General features: G+C 42.1%; 1 protein-coding gene across 2 annotated transcripts in view; it reads right to left on the reverse strand.

Moving 5' to 3' along the window:
* Positions 1-286: 286 nt before the first annotated feature.
* Rbm5 (RNA binding motif protein 5) overlaps positions 287-23,428 on the reverse strand; it is a 30,183-nt gene continuing 7,041 nt past the window's right edge. For both annotated transcript variants that reach the window (XM_028887014.2, XM_028887015.2), the window contains exons 5-25: positions 21,601-21,670; positions 21,049-21,122; positions 18,122-18,205; positions 17,274-17,334; positions 15,724-15,789; positions 15,311-15,471; positions 13,619-13,716; positions 12,375-12,462; positions 12,143-12,220; positions 11,988-12,060; positions 10,730-10,815; positions 10,276-10,360; positions 9,974-10,065; positions 5,940-6,101; positions 4,665-4,814; positions 4,513-4,584; positions 3,761-3,940; positions 3,414-3,488; positions 2,477-2,574; positions 2,268-2,397; positions 287-867 (exon numbers count right to left, since the gene is read on the reverse strand). In XM_028887014.2, coding sequence (XP_028742847.1) covers positions 742-867; positions 2,268-2,397; positions 2,477-2,574; positions 3,414-3,488; positions 3,761-3,940; positions 4,513-4,584; positions 4,665-4,814; positions 5,940-6,101; positions 9,974-10,065; positions 10,276-10,360; positions 10,730-10,815; positions 11,988-12,060; positions 12,143-12,220; positions 12,375-12,462; positions 13,619-13,716; positions 15,311-15,471; positions 15,724-15,789; positions 17,274-17,334; positions 18,122-18,205; positions 21,049-21,122; positions 21,601-21,670 — 2,109 coding nt within the window. In that variant the 3' untranslated portion in view covers positions 287-741. The remainder of the gene's footprint in view (positions 868-2,267; positions 2,398-2,476; positions 2,575-3,413; positions 3,489-3,760; positions 3,941-4,512; positions 4,585-4,664; positions 4,815-5,939; positions 6,102-9,973; positions 10,066-10,275; positions 10,361-10,729; positions 10,816-11,987; positions 12,061-12,142; positions 12,221-12,374; positions 12,463-13,618; positions 13,717-15,310; positions 15,472-15,723; positions 15,790-17,273; positions 17,335-18,121; positions 18,206-21,048; positions 21,123-21,600; positions 21,671-23,428) is intronic.

Consider the following 23,428-nt stretch of genomic DNA (forward strand, 5'->3'; position numbering starts at 1 on the left):
ACAAAAAAAACAAGTCTTTTTGGCCAAAATGTTTCTTGTCCTAGTGATAAGGATGAAATTTTATCACTCATAATGTGCCCAACATGTAAGTATCATACCAGCCTGGGCTACATAGTGAGTCTGTAAGGCTAGCCTAGGTTACAGAACCCATCTCAAAACAAACAAACAAACAAACAAACAAACAAACAAACAAACAAACACAACACACCAAAAACAAAGAAAAACATCAGATGCTTAGACAGCCTTTACCACCCATTCTCTCAAGAATAAAGACACGGGAAACCCATTTTTTTGAAGGTATTTCTTTTGTAAAGGAGCCAGCTAGACTGAAAATCTTCCAAAATTCTGTACAAATGTATAATATACAAATATACACAAGGCTATTGCCACGACCTAACAACAACAAGTGACAGTGGCGGCTTTGGTGTTGATAACCACTCCGAGCTTCTCAAGCCCGAGGAGAGGGACACAACACAGGCTGCAACATGGAAAACACATCACATTTACACTATGTACACTGAAGTATAAAAAGCCCCTTGTCCCCGTTCACAAACCTCCAGGTGGGAAGGAAGGCGATTGACCAGATACCCTCATAAGGGCTCCTTAAGGTGGAGGGGAGCCTGCAGAACCAAGTGGCTCACCCTAAACTATGAATAGCACAAGGCATGCTCTCAGAGACACAAAGTAAGAGCAGGTTGAGGAGATGGCTTGCTCCCTGTGCACATCTTCACTTCCCCAGTCTCACTCCATCTCAGTGAACCGGGCAAACATGGCTTTCCGAACAGCATCTTTGTAGGAATCGGCACCTGACAACCCATATGCACTGCCTTTGGCTCCTAAGCCAGCTCCTTTTAGCCGGACTTGAGCCTGGGGGGGAAAAAAAGAGTGTTAGTAGCTGCTAAGCAGGGTATGTACTCACCTCTTATCTTGCCCACACTACGGAGCAGAACCACCCATAAAGAGAAGACAAGGGTGTTGACACTGGATGTCTACTCAGTGACTATTCATGCCTAGTAAAGGCCCACAAGTATCTGGCTTAGGCCTGGGAAAGGTACTTACAGGCACAACTTACAAGAGGGCAGACATGCCAGTCACATCTATGTGCACTGGGGTAACATGGAGAGGGTGACAAGAGCTGTGCTGCAGGGCACAGTGGGGGCAGTCACTGGTGGAATTCCTATCATGGCCAACGGGTCTGAGTCTCTGAAACCAGGACTGTCTCAGCTTGGGCTCTGACAAATTAGCTATTTCTTCTCCTAAATTTAAAATGGACATATGGAGGCTGTGGATGGGTTGGTTCAAGACAAGGTCTTACAGCTAGGCCTTGGGATTCTCCTGTCTCAGCCTGCCAAAAACAGGCCTCTATCACTGTATCCGGCTTAAATTTTACTTTAAAAATTAAAAAAAAAAAAAAATTATGTATGGGAACATGTGTAGCATGGTACACACATATCAGACAACTGTGTAAGGATGTTGTCACCTTCCAGTTTTTTTTTTTTTTTTTTTGGTTTTTCGAGACAGGGTTTCTCTGTGTAGCTTTGCGCCTTTCCTGGAGCTCACTTGGTAGCCCAGGCTGGCCTCAAACTCACAGAGATCCTCCTGCCTCTGCCTCCCGAGTGCTGGGATTAAAGGCATGCGCCACCAACGCCCGGCCAACCTTCCAGTTTTATGTAGGTTCTGGGGCCCGAACTCAAACTGCTAGGCTTCCATGTTAAGTTACCTACTGAGCCATTTTGTTGGCCCTGACATATATTTAATTATTCACTCCTTTATCTCCTGTGTATGAATATTTTGACTGTATGTATGTCTGTGCACCATGTGCGTGCAGTGCCTGTGGAGGTCAGAAGAGGGAATCAAAAACCCAGAACTGGAATTGTAGGCTCCTAAGTGGGTGCTGGGCACTGAACCTGGGTCCCCTGCAAGAGCAGCGAGCACTCTCAACTGATCAACTATCTCTATAAATTTTAATTTTGTAAACAACAAAGGCACCAGGCCTTGTGGTGCACGCCTTTAGTTCCAGTACTCTCTAGGCAGAGGCAGGTAAATCTCTAAGTTTGATCCTGGCCTGGTCTACACAGTGAATTCCAGGAAAATCATGGCTATACAGGAGGAGCCTATCTACGAAAACAGAAACAAAGCAACAATGACTTCCTCTCAGAAACAAAATGAGGAGGAAGGGCAGGCTTTCAGGGAAGGGGTGCCTTTGCCTGTTTAGCATTCAGCAGGCCTACAAACCCACATCTACAAATGTCAGAGCCTATACTTACCTCAATGGGAGCTGTGATGCCTTGACACTTTCTTCCTAAGCCTGAGCCTTCCCGCCAGCCCATGGCCTGCAGCATCTTGTTGCCAATGTTACTGTGGTCAATGCCATCTTTGGTGGGCTGCTCGTAATTCCTGCCAGTGGCAAACACACAGTTATTTAAAACAGCCAGAGCCCCAGCTAATGAACTGGAAAATGGTGCATATCACATACACAGTGCCAGCATCAAACTGCTTCTTGCGTTTGGGCTCTGGAGGTTCTGGAATTCCATACTTCTCTCGTCTTTCTGCAGCCCGATCCCGGTATTTCATCTACATAGAGAATAACAAAAAACAAGGTAGGAGTATTCTGGAACAGTCTTGTACACACAGACGTTCCCCTGGTTTCCTCTCCCACTCTTGGTCACACTGCTTGTTACTGTCTAAAGATGAGGACAGATCTGCCTATCTCCAGTTAGCCTTTGGACAGGTCTACTTCCAGAAACAGAAGTGTTGAAGAGGCTCCCGAGAGTCATCCAGCAGACCCTGGACAACGGGTACTATAATCAATGAAGGAAGGAAAACCCTTGAGTACAGACACCTCAGAATTATCCCAGAACAAGACAGTTCCAAACCACTTCTTTGGGTGGAGTGGGGTGGGTTTTGAGACAGGGTTTCTCTGGGTAGACGTGGCTGTCCTGGAACTTGCTCTATAGATTAGGCTGGCTTTGAACTCAAGAGTTTCACCTGCCTCTACCTCCCAAGTGCTGGGATTAAAGGTGTACACCACCACTGCCCAGCTACCCCCCCCCCCTTTTTTTTTCAAGACAGGGTTTCTCCGTGTAGCCCTGGCTGTCTTGGAACTCACTCTGTAGCCCAGGCTGGCCTAAAACTCATAGAGATCCACCTGCCTCTGTACCCGAGTGCTGGGTTTAAAGGCGTGCACCATCACCACCTGGCTTGGCAAACTGTTTTTAACAGACCCTTCTACTATGCCTTAGGAATCTGGAACTAAATGCTACAAATAAAAGCAAAATAAAATACTGATGTGGTGGTGTATGCCTACAGCTCAGTTATTTGGAAGACTAAGGCAAGAGGACTGCTTGAGTCCAAGAGGTCAGGGCCAGCCTGTGAACATAGCAAGACTCTATCTAAACAAACCATTCATTTACCTCCCTCTCCCTTAGCTCCAAGGCTTCCAATTCCTGTTCGCTCAGCCTGGATCTTCGGTAGATGTCCATGTTTTGCTATTACAAAAAAGTTTACAGACATACTTAGAATTCATCCATTTTAATATGAAATGTCATAACATTAGCAATTTGTTTTGTATTCCAGCCCAATCTCAATACACCACAGCACCCAAACCAAAGCTGGGGTGTGTGAAGACCTAATGCTTCTCTATGCTCTACAACTCCAGATACCCACGCAACACAAGCTATCTACTGAACCTTCACCAGGGTCCTCACTCCCACCATTCAATCTCCTCCCTTCCCTCATAAGCTTTGAGAAGCAAGGCCACCTTGTGTAAGTCGGAGAGCTGCTGGTGCCTGACCAAGGCATCTCTGTTTGGGAACTGCCGTCGGCAGAGCAGGCAGGCCATCTTCTTCCAGTCGGCTAGTTTCTCTTCCTCACTCTCCAGTCTCTCTACCAGCTCTTCTTCATTGTCACTGTCACCACTGTAAGCAGCAACCAGACCTCTCTGGGGACACAATGATGAGGGGTCATTAGAAATTAGAGATAAAACAGTGCCGAAAGTTGAGAGGATCTCCACTACTCTGTGTTGTCCTTTAGTAGGGCACCACATTTTATACACACTGTATGGAGCAGCCTCCCAGTACCAACCCTTTTGGAGCCCAAGAAATGGGTTCTTGGATGACCGTTTTCAAGCCACTGACCATGTATAAGAACTCCAAACACAACAACAGATCTGAGTAACGGACCAGCTAGACCAGTATCTATCAAGGAAAGTAAGTATTTGCTTTGTCCTAATTTTCTTTCCAGACCATTAAAAATTCTATTTACAAATGCTACGAAAGTCAATTTACTTGGCTTAGGGATTCAGGCTTCATTCATCGGTCCATCTCACCTGATCTCAGGCACAGAACACAAAGCCCTCAATGTGGATTCTATATGCCAAAGCTGTTCCAGATACCCACTGACAGAGAAAAGCATCCCATTTTAAAAAGGAACTGCATTAGCCAAGATGTAGCAGAGATTGAAACTGAGACATAAACCACACACTTGGTTAAAACACAGGTGGTACTTCCTTACTTTAAGGGGATTTTCTTCATCTCCATTTCGTACCATTTCGGGGATGAGTTGCTGCCTTTCAGCTAAGGCACCCTGGAAAACAAAACAAGCCATAAGTCTCAAGTGTTAAAAGGGTGCCCATTACAAAGTGTGGCTATTCCTGCTACCATTACCTTCTTCTCAAAGAGAGCAAAGCCAGCATCTGCTGCCGCAGACTCTCTCCGTTCTTCTTCTCTCAATGAATTGACAGGTTGAAAGCTGTTTTTAAAATTTTCTTTCTGCTTATTTAAACTCTTAGCCCAGCGTTCCATGTCTTTGGCAATCTAGCATCAAACAACAAACACCATCAAAAAGCATACAAAAGCATATTTCTCTGTAACTTAACAATAAACAAGGCAACATAATCTTATGTTATTAGGCTCACAAGATGACTAAGTGGTAACCTGAGTTTGGTTCACAGAACCCACAGAGCAGGAGGAGAGAACTGATCCCTTCACATTGTCTCTGACCTCCACACACAAGCCATGGCATGCAAGTATGCACACAAGCAAATGTAATTTGGGGTGGTGGTGGCTAGAGAAAGTGCAGTGGTTAAAAACATGCACTGCTTGTAAAGATTTATTTAATATTTTTAATTATGCAAATAAATTTATGTGTGGGCTGTGTATATCAGTGCAGTGCCTGCCGAGGCCAGGAGGGGGCATCAAATTCCCTAGAGCCAGAGTTACAGATATCAGTAAAATGCCTAATGAGTGCTGGGAATCAAAGTCTACAAGAGTGATATGCACAGTTGAACCATCTCTTTGTGCCTGGCTTTTTTTTTTTTTTTTGGTTTTTCGAGACAGGGTTTCTCTGCGTAGCTTTGCGCCTTTCCTGGAGCTCACTTGGTAGCCCAGGCTGGCCTCGAACTCACAGAGATTCGCCTGGCTCTGCCTCCCGAGTGCTGGGATTAAAGGTGTGCGCCACCACCGCCCGGCATATGTGCCTGGCTTTTTATGTATACGTTATGAGGATTATACTCAGGTCCTCATGCTCACACACAAAGCACTTTATTGACAGTTATCACTTTAGCCTCCTGTTTTATTATTTTCATGTATCCTTAACTCATTATGGACTTGCAAATTTTTCTTGTTCTTTCAGAGATCAAGCCCAGTTATTGAAAATTTTTGATTTTTGTGGATTGAATGCCAGGTCTTAACATATGCTAGGAAGTACTCTACCACTGAACTGTATTACCAACTCTTTAACTTTGGGACAGGGTTTTATTGGGGCAGGGGTGGGAGGTGAGGATGGTACCCATACTGGCCCTAAACTTGTGAGCCTTCCTGCCTTAACTTCTCAGGTTGCTGGAATTACAGGCTTGTACCATCAGGACTCAAAATGAATAATGAAGTCAATGAATGTAGCCCTATAAGGAAAGAGTCATGGTTTCCTTGGAGAGGTCATACCTGTTGAGCTGTTTTGCTCTTGGGCTTTTCTTTCTTCTCCTTTCCCTCTTTTGTGGAAGGCAGGCCCGTCTGCTGGTTAGCGCTAGACTCTGCAGCTGGCACGTAGGTCTCCTTCTCTCCATCCCAGTACAAGTACTGCTGTGTTAAGGAATTATAGTAGTACTACAAGAGAAAAATGAATACAGATTTGCTGATTACGGTTTTCTGATGCTGGGAATTCAATCTAAGGCCTTAACTATGCCAGGTAACTGTTTTACCACTAGCTCTTCCTCAAGTTTCTCTATGTTAAACTTAACATTATGTCAACAGTAATATATGCCTGTAATCTCGCACTAAGGAGGCTTTGACAGGAGGATTGCAAATGCAAGATCAGCTCAGGCTACATAGTTGAGAACTATCTAAAAACAAAACAAATACCCAAATAAATTTGGTCGAGACACCTGTTTGTAATCCCAGCATTTGGGAGGTGGGCAGAAGGATCAGGATTTCATTCTTAGCTACAAATGTAATCCTAGGCCAGACTCTTATTTCAACACAACAAAACCAAAATAAAATATACCAAGGACCAGTGACATGTATTTCCTGCTCAGAAAGGACCAATAGTACACCTTAGTATGCTTGAGGATAGTAATAAAATACGAAACGTCTAGGAAAAAGTGGAATATAATTTCTTCCCAAGAATCTAGAAGGGTTTTACTTTTAAAAAAATCTTGCTGGGGGCTGGAGAGATGGCTCAGCGGTTAAGAGCACTGACTGCTCTTCCAGAGGTCCTGAGTTCGATTCCCAGCAACTACATGGTGGCTCACAACCATCTGTAATGAGATCTGGTGCCCTCTTCTGGCCGGCTGTCATATATGATGTATACATAATAAAATAAATAAATAAATAAATAAAATCTTTAATAAAAAAAAAAAAAATCTTGCTGGGCGGTGCTTTAATATCCACACTTAGGAGGCAGAGCCAGGTAGAGTTCGAGGCCAGCCTGGTCTACAGGGCGAGATCCAGGACAGGCTCCAAAATGACACAGAGAAACCCTGTCTCGAAAAAACCAAATAAATATATAAAAATGAATGAATGAATGAATGAATAAATAAATAAAGATCAGGATCTTGGGTGGTGGAGGAGGAGAAATGGCCCGGCCCAGTGGTTAGGAACGCTGGCTGCTCTTCTAGAGGATCTGGGTTTGGTTCCCAGTACCTACATGACAGCTAACAACCACCTGCAACTCCAGTTCCAGGGAATCCAAGCTCCTCTTCAAGCCTGAAAACTAGGCACACAAGTGATGTACATGAAAGCAAACCACTCACGATAAAACATAGACCAAGGCTAGCCTTTTGAACTCACAGAGATCAGCCAGTCTCTGCCTAAGATGTGCGTGTTACAACACCTGGCCTTCTTTTCTTTCTTAAAATTAGGTTTGCATGTGTGTGTCTGGGTGCTCAGAGACAAGTTGCAGGAGTCAGTTCTCTTCTTCTACCCCGTGGGTCCTAGGCCTTCAGGTGTGGCAGCAAGGGCCTTTCCTACTCTACTTGCTGGCTCCTCGGTGATGTGTCTTGCAGGGAAAGGCACTGTGGGATCAAAACACCTACGGCTGACCTAAGAATGCCATGGCAACGATCAGACTGACCAAAGGAGGCAGTGAAAGACCAGGCACACAGACAGCACACTGCTTCTCCACACTTCCCTCTCAGAAACCACGGGCACTACTGTCAACTTCCTGCTAACTGCACTTGTTATGCTATGCTATATACAGTTCATGCCATAAATAGACACTTATTTATGGAGTGTCAAAGTTGCTCTCCCTCCTTAAGTTATGTACACACTACCAAAAAAAAGCATTCCTGGGATGCTTTGCTATCCTAAGGATACATAGGAATGGTAAGTGAAGAAACTAAACACAAAAGACCACATAGTGTCTAAGTCCATTTACATGAAACATCTAGAACAAGCAAATCCAGAGACAAAAATGTCTATTAGTGGTTTGGCGGGGAGCGGGGGTCAGAGCCTGAGCTGCAGGGCTCCAGGTATGAAGACAAAGAGGAGTGATTTAAGATGGTAAAATGTTCTATACATTAGTAAGAGGTGACAGCTGCATAACAATGTGACTACATTAAAATCCATCCAATTATATATTTTGATGGCAAATTTTATTTCATTTGAGGGGAAACTCATCTAGAACTTAAGATGTCTAGCCAGGCTTTCACACATTTTTTAAAAAGAAATCTTTTAAAAAATTATTTGTATTAGTTCTAACCACGTGTAGATGAGTGTATCTGCATATGGGTGTGTTCGAGTGAGTACAAGTGTCCCTGGAGTCTGACAAAGACTCTGGATTCCCTGGAAGAAGCGGAAGTTGCAGATGGTTGTGAGCACCCACATGTGTACTGGGAAATCAAACCAGTGTCCTATGGGAGAATAGCAAGTAAAGAGCTCTAGGCCCCTGATTTCTTTTTTCTCACTTAGTAGCCCCTGGCAGTCCTGGAACTTGCTTGTAGATCAGGGTCAAACTCACAGAGATCTGCTTTTCTCTGCCTCACCAACTGCAGCCCTGGCTGTACTGGAACTCGCTCTGCAGACAAGGTTGGCCTTAAATTCCACCTGCCTCTGCCTCTTGAGAGCTGGGATTAAGGGCTTGCTCCACCAATGCCTGGCATTCAAAATCTTAATTTGACAAAATTATCTCTAAAAATAGACTCATAATAGTGGATGCTGCAGGGGAGGGTACCAATCGGCAAGGAGCACGAGGACCTTGTAGATATGTCGGGAATGTCCTCAGTGGTATACACAGACACGAATCCATGTAAACATTAGAGTGGCACACTGTGGGATGGGAAACGGCTCCAAAGAGCAATGAGCACTCTTTCAGGGGTCTCAGGTTCAAGTCTCAGCACCCACATGGTGATTATCAACTGTGTGTTAACTCCAGTTCCAGGGAATCCAATGCCCTACTGTAGCCTCAATGAACTCTGCACACACGGGGAACACAACACACATAAAATAAATCTCAAGAAGATTAAGAGCCGCACATTCCCAACTTATATATATATGATACACACACATATATACACACACACACATATATACACATTATACCTCAAAACATTAAAAATACATATTTTATATGTGTGAATGTTTTGTCTAAATGTATATATGTGCTTCATGTCGTGCCTGGTGCCAACAGAGGCCACAAGAGGGCATCAGATCCCTTGGAAGTGGAATGATGGGCAGTTGTGAGCTGACATGTTGATGCTGGATTTTTTTGGGGAGACAGGGTTTCACCGTGTAGCCCTGGCTGTCTGAAGACCAGGCTGGCCTCCTTCTGCCTTCTGAGTGCTGGTGCTGGGATTAAGGGTGTGTGTCACCACCACGTGGTGGTGATGCTGCAACTTGAACTCAGGTCTTGTGCAAGAGTAACAAGTAATGTTCACCACTGAGCCCATTCTCTAACCCACCTCAAAACATTTTTATTAGTACTGTGTATAATATGTCTGTGTGTGGGAGATGTGAGGGAATGGAGGCGTGTGTATGCTAGTCAGAGGACAACTGGGGGAAGTTGGTATTCTTCCTCCATTCTTGGTCCTATGAATCAAATTTAGGTTGTCAGGTGCATGGCAAGCACTTTTATCCACTGAGGCATCCCACTGGGTCTCTAAATATTTTTTAACCTGAAATCCTGAAATTAAAAGTATGCATTGGTGGCCATAAAGATGTTAATGATTAGCCGGGGTTGTTGGTGGTATATGCCTGTAATCCCAGCACTTGGGAAGAAGAGGCAGGTGATCGCTGGTCTACAAAGTGAGTTCCAGGACAGCCAGAGCCATTAAGCTGAGAAACCCTGTCTCGAAAAACAACAAAAAGAAATTGATTCATGTGTAAAGTCCTGGAATCTCAAAACCCCCAAAGACAAAAATCCAACAACTTATCTGGGTCATCTACTCCTCTATAGGGAATAGTTTCTCTCATGCCCCATAAAGGTATTAAGTGAAACCAAGCTTCTTCTAGTGATAGCAAGTAAGGAGGGAAAGAGCACTTACTTGTGAGTTAGGGTCATAGTAGAGTCCTGTTGTAGGATCATAATAATATCCTGAAGATTCATCATATTGATAAGTAGACGTGTCAGGTACCGCTGTAAAAACAAAACCCAGCCAGTCATTCAAGGTAAGAAACTGTATGTCAATCTCTAAGTCAGTGAGCTACATACAGCAGGCCTCAGTGTTTCTTTCTTCACATTCCCATATGTCCCTCTGACACCCATTTCAAAGGGAGAGGAACTTTATAAACAAAGGCAACAATTAGGACCTTCCAACTGTCAACAGTCCCATGAGGTTTGGCTTACCATATTTGGTACCAGGAACTACACCAGTAGGGGAAGCAGCAGGGGCCTGTGTACTTGTGCTAGTGCTAGGCTGTGCTTCCTCAGTCTGGAAAGAACATTAGCTTCAATATAATTTCAACTGTAAAGCCTTTAAGAGAACTAAGTCACTGCAATCATCCAGGAGGAAGGACTCCCCTGACAGACAGACTGCAGCAAGGATCTAGGGCAATTCTATAGCAAGAGACATGCTAACAACTTTCTAAAGGTCAAGCTGAAGAATTTACAAAGTAGAAATATGCCTTGCTTGGTTCTTTATATTTAAAATACATGCACATAAATATAATTAAAAAAAAAAACCTAATAAAGAAATTAGGTGAAATGTATGTAATTAGTCAACCTTGGTTCATATACCAGGAAAGGGTAATATTTACATAGCAACAAAGCCAACAATTCTGTATTTAAGAACAAAGATTACCGGAGAGCCAGGCGGATTGGAGGTCTGATTATAGAGTTGGGGACTCTGGGACACTACAGCTGATGAGGTGGTAGTCACTGCTGTGCCTGATGAAAACAAAAGGGTTAGGGAGAGCTGAACTTCAGGACAACTGTTCATTTTGTAGGTAAGCTGTTCCTTTCTTTTGGAGGCAGAATTTTGCTATGTAGTTTAATGGTGGCCACAAACTCATGAATCCTGCCTGGGATTACAAGTGTGCCACACCTGCCTCTGTCAATTTGTATGCGGTTTGTTTGTTTTTGTTTGCTGAGACAGTCCTGCTATGTAGAGCAGGACGCTTTCAACCTCGTGGCCATCCTCCTTCTGCCGCTCTAGTGTTGGGGCTACAATGTCTGACTCTGTATGTCAGTTCCTGACCCACTTCCCATAAAGGACCCTAGAATCTATGACAGTTGCTTAAAATTTCACTAGAATAAGATATATAAAGTTTTATATTCCATATTATGGCTAAAAAAAGGAAGAGAAGCTAAAATATGTATCTGCTCTGTGCTGACTCTAAGACTTTTATAGTCCTGGAAAAAAAGCTAAAGTAAACTCTTGTTTTTCTAACAGTATCATGTAGCCCAGACTAACCTGGAACCTGCTATGTAGCTAAGGATGGCTTTAAACTCCTGATCTTCCCATCTCCCCCTTCCTTCTGCTCACTAAGACTAAAGGAATGTACAACTACTGCCAGTTTTGTGCAGGGCTGGGATTTCACCCAGGCTTCAGGGATGCCACACAAGCACTTTACAAACTGCTGGAACCCAGCCCCAACGCCCTGGCTCACCCTATGTAGCTTGTGCACTTGCTCTACAGACCAGGCTGGCCTCAAACTCAAGAGAGAACTGCCTGCCTCTGCTTCTGGAGTGCTAAGATTATAGGTGTGCCAAAAGCACCCAGCCCAAAGTTATCTTATTGTGGTTCTTCTGGTGGGTGTCTGAGTGCTGCTAAAGGGTCATTTACTCTGCTCACCTAAACTTATGTGGTCACTCAAGATTCAACATGGAGTTTTGAACACTGAGCTAAATTCCAAGAATAAAGCTAACCATAGCATGGTCTCTACGAAGTTATACTGAGTCTCAATAATTTTTACCAAACCTTCTGGCAAATGAGGACAGTCCTCAATGTGCCCTCTCAATTCTTACAAGGAACTCACCAGTAGCTTCAGGTCTAGTTAATATTTCCTCAACCACAGTTACTTCAACAGAAGCAAAACAGATGAAATGAAACTTATTACCTGATGTAGATGATGCCTCAGATTCCAGTCCTCCAGCTTGTTGCTGATAAAACTGCTGGTAATCCTGTGAGTACTGAGGGAAAGTCCACTGTTAAAGCTGCTATTTTAGACACAGTCTGTAGATTAGAAGTTGAATGCTAGCCTAGTTCACCTACCTGAGTGTACTGTGTATAGCCATCCTGGCCTGGCTGCATGTAACTGTAGTCAACATTGCCTCCTTCACCACTCTGAGACTATAAAATACCAAAAGAAAAAGAATCAAAGATAAATTTAGTAGAACAACAAATAAAGAAGTCAGAAAGTAATCCCTAAAAACATTTCAGCAAGCATCTATTCTGAGCACCCCAAGAAAAGTCATTGTAAAAGGACCCTTCCTCTCACCCTTACCTGAGTGGATGACCACTGAGCAGCAGCAATGGCTGTACTAGCTACAGAAAAGGCGCTGACACGGTTACCATCTGGAAGAACCAAATCTCTGAAATTACAAAGATATAATCGTGATCATAATCATATATGTCCATATAATCTCTGTATGTCCAAAGTTTGTGCTTCCAACAGGCCAAGAGAGCAGCAGTTAATTTCAGCTTGTGGGGTTGGGGGAGGGGCTATGAAGAGGCGTCTTGGTGACCCTCGGTAGATGTCACTGCTCTACTCTATAACCCAATAAGGTATCTGTTGGATGACTAATGATACTAGAAATGGAAATCTTTCTTTTTGGTGTCTTATGTGTACTGTACATGTGAACGTATGTGTGAAGGTGTGCTCATTGTATATGGAGACAGAGGTTGAACATTTGGTGCTCGCATTCTCTACCCTATTTTTTTGAAACAGAATTTCTCAAAAAATCCTAGCTGTTTTAGCTACCAGGATCTCCTTGTCTCCATCTCAGCACCGAGGTTACAGACATGGCAAGCACTTTATGTACTAAGCCATCTCCTGGATCTAAAAAAAAAGGTATTTGGGCTGGAGAGATGGCTCAGCAGTTAAGAGCACTGACTGCTCTTCCAGAAGATCAGGGTTGAATTCCTAGCACCCACATGGCAGCTCAAGATCTGACACTCTCACAGACATATGTCTCAAGGACATATGTTTCACAGACATACTTGCAGACAAAACACCAGTACACATAAACTAATTTTTTTTTTAAAGGATACTTCTGCCGTGCAGTGGTGGCACACGCCTTAAATCCCAGCACTCGGGAGGCAGAGCCAGGTGGAACTCTGAGTTCGAGGCCAGCCTGGTCTACAAGGACAAGCAACAAAACAACACAGAGAAACCCCGTCTCAAAAAACAAACAAACGAACAAACTTAAACAACCCCAAAAGGATACTTCTAGCATTATACAGTAATGTAAATTCAGCATACTGTCCTGTAAGCTAAGAATTATTTCTGGACTACTGACTGCAGTTTGCATAGAATGTGTTCTCAGCCCATCTGCTGAAACCATTTCTGGCAACTGTTATTAACTGGTGACAGAGGGCTGGAGGGATAGACTCAAGAGAGGACAATCTTCTCTTCTTGGTCTACAACCAGGGAAATCAATGTTGACAGTACAGAGATGAGGTACAGCATCTATACAAGTAAATATGCAGATGCTAACAGTTTGAAATAAGGACAATGACGCCACTCACTTTCTGGCACTTTTTGCAAAATCAACCCCAATAGTTTTCCCATCAATTTTCAATGGTGGATGGAGACTCTGTAGTATCTGAAGCAATTGAGAAGCATCCTGAAGGAGAAAGTGAAGAAAAACAATTTTGTCATACAATTTTGAATATCTCTTTACCACCTACTTGAAGAAATAAAGCTTTCTATTACAAAGAGAATGAAAAATGCAGTAATTTCTTACCATACTTGTAGATATAAAAACTTGAGAAAAGAAATACCTCTAAGTTACTCAAAATTGTTAAAGGAACAAAGGACTGAACTGACATTCACACTGCAGCTGTCACTTCTTTATAGGTGTTAATTACCTTGACAATGTGTCCAATGTGTCAGTCCTTAGCACAGCACAGCTGCCACTAGACATCTTTGAGCACAGGTTCCAGAGCCTCATAGACAGTATCAAAGGGAACTCAGCCACAATTGCACCCCCCTTTTTTTTGTTTTTCGAGACAGGGTTTCTTTGTGTATCAGCTCTAGCTGTCCTGGAATTCACTTTGTAGACCAGGCTAGCCTCAAACTCACAGAGATCCACCTGCCCCTGACTCCCGAGTACTGGGATTAAAAGGTGTGCACCACCACACCTGGCCGCCACAATTGCCTCTTAAAACTGTTTTCTGTTTGAGACAGGGTTTCATGATAGAGGTTTACCTATTCATGGCTGACAACTCAATCTATAGACCAGGCTGGCCAAGAACATGGAGATTCACCTGCCTCTGCCCCCAGAGTGCTGGGATTAAAAGCATGTGCTACCTAATTATGTACTATCTAATTATGACCACTATATAGTCATTTACAAGTCACTTCTGTATGCAGTGAGCATGTCACTTAGGCCTACACACCACCCATTATCACTTCACATGTTGGAGTTCTACATGGCTCGACACAAACAGTAGACACATTGTAGCTAGTTTTTGGGTGTGTTTTGTTCTTTGTATTTTGTGGGGTGTTTTGTTTTGTTTGAGACAGAGTCTCATTATATAGCCCTAGAAGGCCTGAAACTCACAGAGATCCATATGCCCCTGCCTCCTGAGTGCTGAGATTAAAAGCATGCGTCCCATCTGGCCCCTTTTATATTTTGATGTTAGAGTTTTAACCCAGGACCTTGCACACTTTGCCACTAAAGAATTTAGCTTCAAAATGAAGCTTAAAATGTTTTATTACTATTTAATATACATGTGGGTATGTGTGTGCATGCACATGCAGGTGCCTAAAGCCAGATGGAGATGGAATTACATGCGGCTGTGAACCACCTAATAGGTCCTGGGAACTGAACATAAGTCCCTGGGAAGAACAGCAAACACTCAATGACTGAGCCATCAATCACTTCAGCCTCCAGGTTTTTGTTTAAAAAGGACAGGTTTGGTTGTAGGCTACACTTATTGCCCAGACCACCTCTGACCCCTCCCCCTCTCTATTATTTATTTATTTATTTATTTTGGTTTTCTCAAGACAGGGTTTCTATGTAGCTCTAGCTATCCTGGAACTCACTCTTGTAGCCCAGGCTGGCCTCAAACTGACAGAGATCTGCCTGCCTCTGTCTCCCGAGTGCTGGGATTAAAGGCATATGACATCACCACCTGACTGACCTCTGACATCTGAACAGTGTACTTAAGATATTTTAAAAAAGACAAAAAACAAAGGTGATCAGAGAACCTCACCATTGCAGAAGACAGCTGCACAAATGCAAAGCCTCTGTTCTGTTGTGTCTGTTTATCCTTTATGAGGCGAATGTTATTGACAGCTAAGGATGCATAGGGAGACAGTGCTGTCATGATGGAATCCACCACAGTGTGCGGAGCTATGTTCCGAAGAATAATTGCTGTTGGTGAATGAGAAAAATTACAATCAAGCATTCCCACCATCAATGCTTTCTAAAGGCAGGTTTAAAGGCAAAACTACATTTTTGCAGGATTTTGATATATTTTTTAATCTGATAGACTAAAAAAATTCTGGAGATCTATCTTCTGTAGAGCAAACTAAAGCTGCAGGCGCTCATTTGAAATGTGCAAGGGAACTGAGACTAAGAGAGGTCAACTTTTAATATGAAAACAAACCAAAGGATTGAACTTACTGTCACAGTAGTAATCCACAGACTGAACAGACTCTGTAGTTCCAGGGGGTACTTCCTGTTCAGAGTCTAGGAGCAAAGAAGACCCAAATGAACACAGACCAACCAACCACCCACTCCACTTCTTTCTCCTGATTGTAGTTTTTGGGAGCGCCTAATCAAGGTCTCTTGTGCATGGTTGGCAAGAGCTCTCTCTACCACTGAGATATTTGTACCTTCACTTCCCCCAAGCATTTTTGTTTGTTCGTTTCAAATAAATTCAGATGATAAAAAAACAAAAAAGGATATGGTCTTACTACATAGCCCAGACAGGTTTTGAACTCTTGGCAATCCTGTATCAGCTTCCTAAGTGTGAGAATTAGAGTGAGCCACCTTCCTAGCTCCAATGTGTTTGTAACAAAGAAATACATTTTCACTTCTAACTTACTTTTGTATGAGACAGTTTCAAATAGCCAAGGCTGGCAACAATCTTGCTATATAGTTGAGAATACCTGGAACTCTCAATCATCCTGCCTTCACCTCCTGAGAGCCAACTGTTTTTATTTTAAGCATATCTAGCAGCCTTTTGCTTTGCTTTTTAATTTAAATTAGGAGGGTGCTTTTTTTTCCTTTGTGTGGTGTATGCACATACTCATTCACATTTGTGCAAGTACATGTAGTGGTAGAAGTCCATGTCTGGTGTCTCTATTACTTCTTTACCTTGTTTTTTTTGACAAGTTTTTCACTCACTTTGAGCTAACCCATTTGCTAGGTGGCCAGAGCACCAAGGATTGTCATGCCTCTCTAGCACTACAATTACAAGTATACCTTTATGCCTCACCTACTATTTTCTTTCTTCTTGTGTGAGTGTTAAGGACTTAAACTTAGGTCCTCATACTTGCACAGAAAAATACTTTACCTACTAAGCCTTCTCTCCAGTCTCTGCATGCCACAATTTCTGACAGTCTTACTTTGTAACTTTGGTCAGCTTGAAATCTATTATCTAGCCCATGTTGGCCTTGAACTTTTATCCTTATCTCAGCACAGGTGTGAGCCACCATGCCATTTTTTTTTTCTTGTAAGAAATCTTAGCCAGGCAGTGGTGGCAGTGGTGGCGCATGCCTTTAATCCCAGCATTTAGGAGGCAATGACAGGTGGATCTCTGTGAGTTCGAAACCAGTCTGTTCTACAAAGCAAGTTCCAGGACAGCCAGAGCTACACAGAGAAACTCTGTCTCAAAAAACAAAAAACAAATCTGTGGCTATATGTGGACCTCATAATTTTGACAGAGCTAATGAAGAATGCAAACACTGGACCTGTGCAAGGACAGCATCACTGTGGACTAAACAAAAGTAGATGTAGCATGCACACCAGCTGAACAGACCAGGTGAACAGCCTTAATTCTGGAGAATTTTCTGTTCTCTCACAATCATCATCAGCATCTACTTAGCCCAAGATAAAAGGATTTAATAAGTTCCTAGCTTAAATATCCTAAAAATCTATACTTTTCCTCAGGTTCATAGGAAGTCAAGTCAGGTTAATTGCATTTTCCAAACAGCTGAATCCACGCTTACCAAATTTGTCTGCTCCACATCGGAAGCATTTTAGTCTTTTCCTGAAATTGTTAAGGCAGCACTGGAAAAAAAAAAGTTTTATCTGTAATTATTTCTTATATTAGGCTAGGCTTTCTAGTCATCATGTAGGTTAGAGCAGTGAGGCCACAGGTAACTCAAGTAATACAAAAGCAAAAATTGCTATTATGTATAGACAAAAGGGCATAACCTAAAAATTTTATCATGTCACATCCTGTGAATTCTTCCACGAAAAACACATTGTATTTTGAAGTAGGATTCTACTGTCACCAAGATGAGAAGTTTCTTGCAGCGGCCACCAACAAAAGTCCTTCCTTATATTAAAACAGTATTACATGGACTGTCATATGTGTAAACAGGACCTTTCCCCTTTCAGCCTCATGCACAATGAGTTATCTTAATACTCTTAAAATATTAAGACTTTCAACCACATTCAAAATCCAGCATTGGTGACAGACCAATATTAATGTACACCAAAGTTCTCAAGGATTTTTATTAACAAATCGTTGGTATGTAAAATTAAAAAAAGAAAAAAAAAGAGGGAGTATGTACAAAACTGAGACCTTCAGAATTCCATAAACAACAAAGTGAAACACACAGAAAAAAAAATTTTTTTTTTTACTTGAAACTCTGGATTAGAATCCTGGATCTCCATAGAATTCCAGGGATTCTGTCCTCTAATGTCAGCATAGAAGACCAAAGAATGTCAAGAAGCACAAAAAATGGACTTCTGATACAAGCTGGTGATTGTGCTAATTTTCTTGTTAGGAAATCAAACAAATGGACAAAGACAAAAACTTAGTATTTATTTGGGAAGAGCACATGCTTACCTTGTTACAAAGCCAATCTTCAAATTTGGGTCTGGGATTGCTATAATGCATTGCAATGTGCTTTCCTTGAATCACCAATTTTTTCTGTAAAAAAAAAAAAGGAAGTAATTAGTTATTCCCATTGTGAGGAATATGTGTCCATTTTCCCAGGGCAGAGCACACTTCGGAAAAATCAGTGCTCTGGAATTAAATGGACAACATACGGGGAAGACCAACCACCGCCACCTATACTCTGCCCATCCAATCCTTCAGATAGGCAGTAAGAGAATGGGATGCGGAGTAAAGGTAAACGGAGTCAGGGAGTGCTGAGAAAGCTGACATGCACCAGGCTGTGTCTCCAGCAGAGACAGAAGTCCTAACACTTAGCATTGGCAGGCTGCCTGAGAGTGACAGTCTATTTCAAAGCAGAAGACAGACCTCTTCCAGTTCTGAGACTGTCTCCTTTATCAGCCCTTAGCATGGTGTCCTTGGGCTTGGCGTCACTTTTTCCCAGTCCCCCATTCTTATGTAATGTAAATGCCTTTGTATTTTCCCTTCCCCAAAATTCTTGCTTCAGGATGTGTTCAAGAGGGACAAACGGAGGGGATCTCAGTTTAAAAGGGAACTTGATCATAATTCCTTCTTAGTAAGGACTATCCTGAATGCTACCAACTCTAAAACAGCTTAAATGAGGTTTTCTTGCCAAATGTGATCGTGTCATGTCCTAGGTGACAGGTGTGTTTTTCTCTAAAATGGATTGTACTCTTTTCAGGATGAGTAACCAGGAGGCCAATGAAGTTTCTTCAGGGGGGTAGGAAAGTTCATAAAGTGTATATACCACCTTAGCATTTAGTCAACCAAGTGAGTAAAAGGGACTTTACTTTGAAAGGTCAAAACTCTGAGCTGAAACAATCTAGCCAAGAGCATCCCTAGTACCTGCCCCCAAAGAGCCTTCATTAAACAGGAGCATCTTTGTTCTTTTCTCAGGGGGGGATGGTGGTTGTAGTAGTAGTCTAACACTATCAGAACAGACTTAAATAAGATTTTATGTCTTTTTGAGACAGGGTCTCACTATGTTGTTCTGGCTGGCTTGGAACTTACAGAGATCTGCCTGCCTCTGCCTCTGGAGATCTGAGATTAAAGGTATGTGCCAACATACCCAGCTCAGATTTTTAAAAGGAGTCTAACCCTTTTACAAATAAATACTTTTGGGCAATTTGGCTCTCACATTCATGCTATGAATTTTGTCTCTGTAGCATCTAAAGGCAAAATTGCATGTCTGGCCAAGATGGAAAGAGTTGAAAGGCCATCTATGCACTATGATGTACAGAAGCAAATATAAGATGTAAACATATCCCACTAGGAGGGATGTGTGCTGGGAGAGACTTCAGTCTACCACTGGGTTCCTAATCCTACTGGCCTTTTATTTCTGGAGTGAATTTGAATTATAAGAAAATATTACATATTAACAAAGCTTTGTATACATTAAAATTGCAAAAACTTTCAAATGTCTTATAGGTTTTAATTTTTTAATTTCTTGTTCATTCTGACACACTTACTGTATCAAAAGCGGCTGTCCAGAGAATGGACTTACACAGGAAGTTTTATAGTGCACATTCTTGATTTACTAAGATGGTATGCATGTTAAGAAATGCATGAAGTTCTTCTACTTTAAAAGGCATGATTGTGATGTTACTTTACTTGTTTTGCTTTTTTTCCCCAGACAGGGTCTCACTAGGTAGCACTCAGTGTTCTGGAACTCACTCTGTAGACCAGGCTGGCCTGGAACTTAACAGAGATCCACTGCCTCTGCTGGGATTAAAGGTGTGTGCAAACACAGCCCAGCTTGATTTTTTTATTTTTATTTTAAAGAGTCTCACTCTGTAGCCCAGGTGGGCCTTGAACTCATGGCTATCATCCTACCTCACTCTCCTGAATCTGAGATTATAAGAGTGAGTCACCATACTTGACAGGTTGTAATTTCGGGTTAAGAAACTATAAGTATATTTTTATTATACTTTTTTGAGATAGTGCATTAAGATTATAGTCTTATGCTATCAAGGCTGACAAGAAACTGAGTGTCTTTAAAACAAATTAGTCAAAGCAATACCCTTACCTTAAAGTAAGTCTTGCTATAAATGGTTATATTAACCAATCATTTAACATAACTCTTATTCTTGTGTGACTCAAATAAGTCAAGCAACTATCTAGTATGCACTTGCTTAAAGGTAATCAATATATAGTGCTTTGGGGATCTTGCAAAAAAATTTCTTTTTTATGACAAACATTGAACATTATCTTGACATACTATAGAATATTTAAGTTTAGAACACTTCAGTTAAGGCTACAATAAATGGTTTATTTTGAACAGATTATAAGAGGCATTCTCAGGGAGATTAGAATTTTAATGCCACTCTATCTAGATTAGACAGCAGCAGGACACTGAGTCCATGCCAATCTTATTAGACCTAACAGTCTTGGAAGATCCATCTGAGAAGTTACACCTCTAGTTGGCATTATGATCTCCAAGCAAAAACAAGGTATTACTTGTAAAAGTGCCTGTTACAGACTTCTATTACATTCTGTTCACTGTTAAATGGAGAGTTTAATAGTTTAAATTCTCTCAATGGATACAATGAACAGGAATATAATCAGGCAGGAAAAAGGGGAACATTAGGTATTTTATTGACTACCACACAGATTTTCAGTAGGTAAAGTTCTTTTAGGTAGCCACATTTAATGGCAGAACAAATTCTGCAACACTGTTCTTGGGACTGTATTTACTCTAGTAATGTCAATTTTAATATACACAAAGCTTTTTGTTGTTGTTGTTGTTAAAAAATATTAAAGTCACTCCTTTGGAACAAACCACTCCTTCAACCTTTTTTTTTTAATTGTACAGACTTGTTCCATTTTCATGAATATCTAGACTTGGTGAGTGAAGCAACCTGATTGGCTTCCATCCAGCTGGTAGCATCTTGCAAGTGATAAAACTCCACGAAGGCGAAACCACGGCTTACACCTAGAGACAGCATTCAGATATAGACGGGATACTCGTGTTAGTCAGTTCCTTTATAACAGGCGAATCTCTCCCACTGCTTCAACACTGCGTGACAAAGCCAATTGGGAAGCAGCTTTACAAATGTGACTTGACTTGGGGATCTTCTTGATACTTTGCCATGGCAAGGAACAGCCGCCTGAATTAAATGCCACTTGATTTGATTCCACACTTAAAGTAACCATGCAACCGACTACGAACAGTCAAACAAGGAGTTTATAAATCACTACTTACCGAAGGAAAAGAAAACCCCTAAAAGCAAAATTTTATAAAAGTTCCTCGGATGCTAGCATCATTTTCAAAGTCATATTCCTTAGCCATGGCAAACCTTTCATTCTGAATTCATGTGTTTGAAGATTGGGGTTTATCAGGATGTTCTTTAGGGACTGAGGTGGGAATGGGGAAGAGAACTATAACAGGCAGGAACTAAGCAAGCTCTCACCTGTTTTCCTCTTCATCAACCTCACATCTGCAGGCTGAGGGCCTTCAAAGGACTCCATCATTTCTCGAATCTGTACAAGGTTTTACAGTTAGTTTAAGCTACAGCCATAATGAAAGTTTAAGGACTAGGACTTTATCAACTGTTTAATTAGTCAAGTTTTTCACTTATACCAAAAACACATTTATCTTAAAAGTCAAAGACTGTTTTCATGAAAATAAACATAATAACCTTGTTAAATGAAGGGAAGTTAGATACTTCCCCTCAGTGCAGTTATCTTTTATTGAGGCACATAGGGGGCAGAGGGAGCTGCATAATAGAGAGACCTCGCCTAAACAAACAAAGAAAACAGGTGAGCAAGCCAGCCCAGGCTACACAGAAAGACCTTGAAACAAAAAGGAGCGGGGAGGCACATGTTAAACAGAATGTTTTATTTCACTCAGTAGATTGAATCCTACCTTAAAGTATACAGAAAAGGAGAGGGACAAAGGTGGGGGTAGAGACAAGACAGACACAGAAACACTGTGCTCCTAGGCTACTCTAGCACCCCTAATACTTCCACCAATTCAATCCTTTCCTGGCCTGCTGAGTTAGTCAATAAAGGAATATACAGATTCACTTTTTTTTCCCCCTGAGAAAAGGGTTTCTCTGTGTAACAGCTCTGGCTGTCCTTGAACTTACTCTGTTGAACCAGGCTGGCCTCAAACTCAGAGATCCGCCTGCCTCTGCCTCTCGAGTGCCGAGTGCCGGGATTAAAGGTGTGCACAAGCACCACCAGCCTCAGATTCACTTTCTAGCCCGGACTTGGTTACAAGTTTGGCATGGTTGATATTAGCTTGTTAATAAACAAAGGCTACTGAGGTTTTCTCTATCATTTATCGGAAAAAAAAAAAAAAGAAAAAAATTATGGGCAAAGGTTGATCCAAGACTCACATACTGATCCCTGCAAGCTGTCTTCTGACCTTCACATATGTGTGTTCCCCCAAATAATAAACTCTACTTCATTTGAGACAGCGTCGCATGTAGTCTATGTTGACTCTTCTGCCCCTATCTTCCAATGCTGAGACAGAACGCTGATCTTCATGTATGCTAGGCAAGCACTCTAAAAACTTAGCTACATTCCTAGCCCAGAAATCCTACTTTGAAAATCAAACCTCTTATGGAAGTTTTACTAGTTTCTCTAAAGATTAAAACACACAGAATCATAATCCTGTCTCCTTATTAACATGACAGCCACCAAAAGTAAGCTATAGGATTGTTTCCTTTATGCTATCTACTTCTGTGGATTTCCAAGGCCATACAACCCACTTAATCAATAAGCTTTCCCGAATCATTGTGGAGGATTTCTTACACTCCTTACTTAATAGCTGCAACTACCCAAGCACAATTCACCTCAGTTCCCTCATCATCCTAACATGTGCATTGAGTTACCCACAAACTGTGTGTGTGTGTGTGTGTGTGTGTGTGTGTGTGTGTGTGTGTGTGTGTGTGTGTGGTGTGTATTTACATCGTATACACGAGTGTAAGTGAGCGCATGTGGAGGTCAAACCTGGACATCACAGGTCGTCTATCACTGTTCACCTTCGTGAGACAGGGTCTCTCACTAAACCAGAAGCTTGCCTTTTTAGCTAGACTAGCTGGCAAACTGGCTAATGAACTGTTGGGATCCACTTGTCTCTACACTTCAGTGTTGGAGATGACCTAATATGCAGCCAGCACCTATTATGTGGGTGCTGGGGACCTGAACTCGGGGCCCAGTGCTTGCAGTTTCATACTACAGAGCCATCTCCCCAGCCTCTGTAACTTTCTTGTATAGTTGGCTAGGTTTTCT

The sequence above is a fragment of the Peromyscus leucopus genome, chromosome 7 (genome assembly GCF_004664715.2).
Source record: "Peromyscus leucopus breed LL Stock chromosome 7, UCI_PerLeu_2.1, whole genome shotgun sequence".
Lineage (NCBI taxonomy): Eukaryota > Metazoa > Chordata > Mammalia > Rodentia > Cricetidae > Peromyscus > Peromyscus leucopus.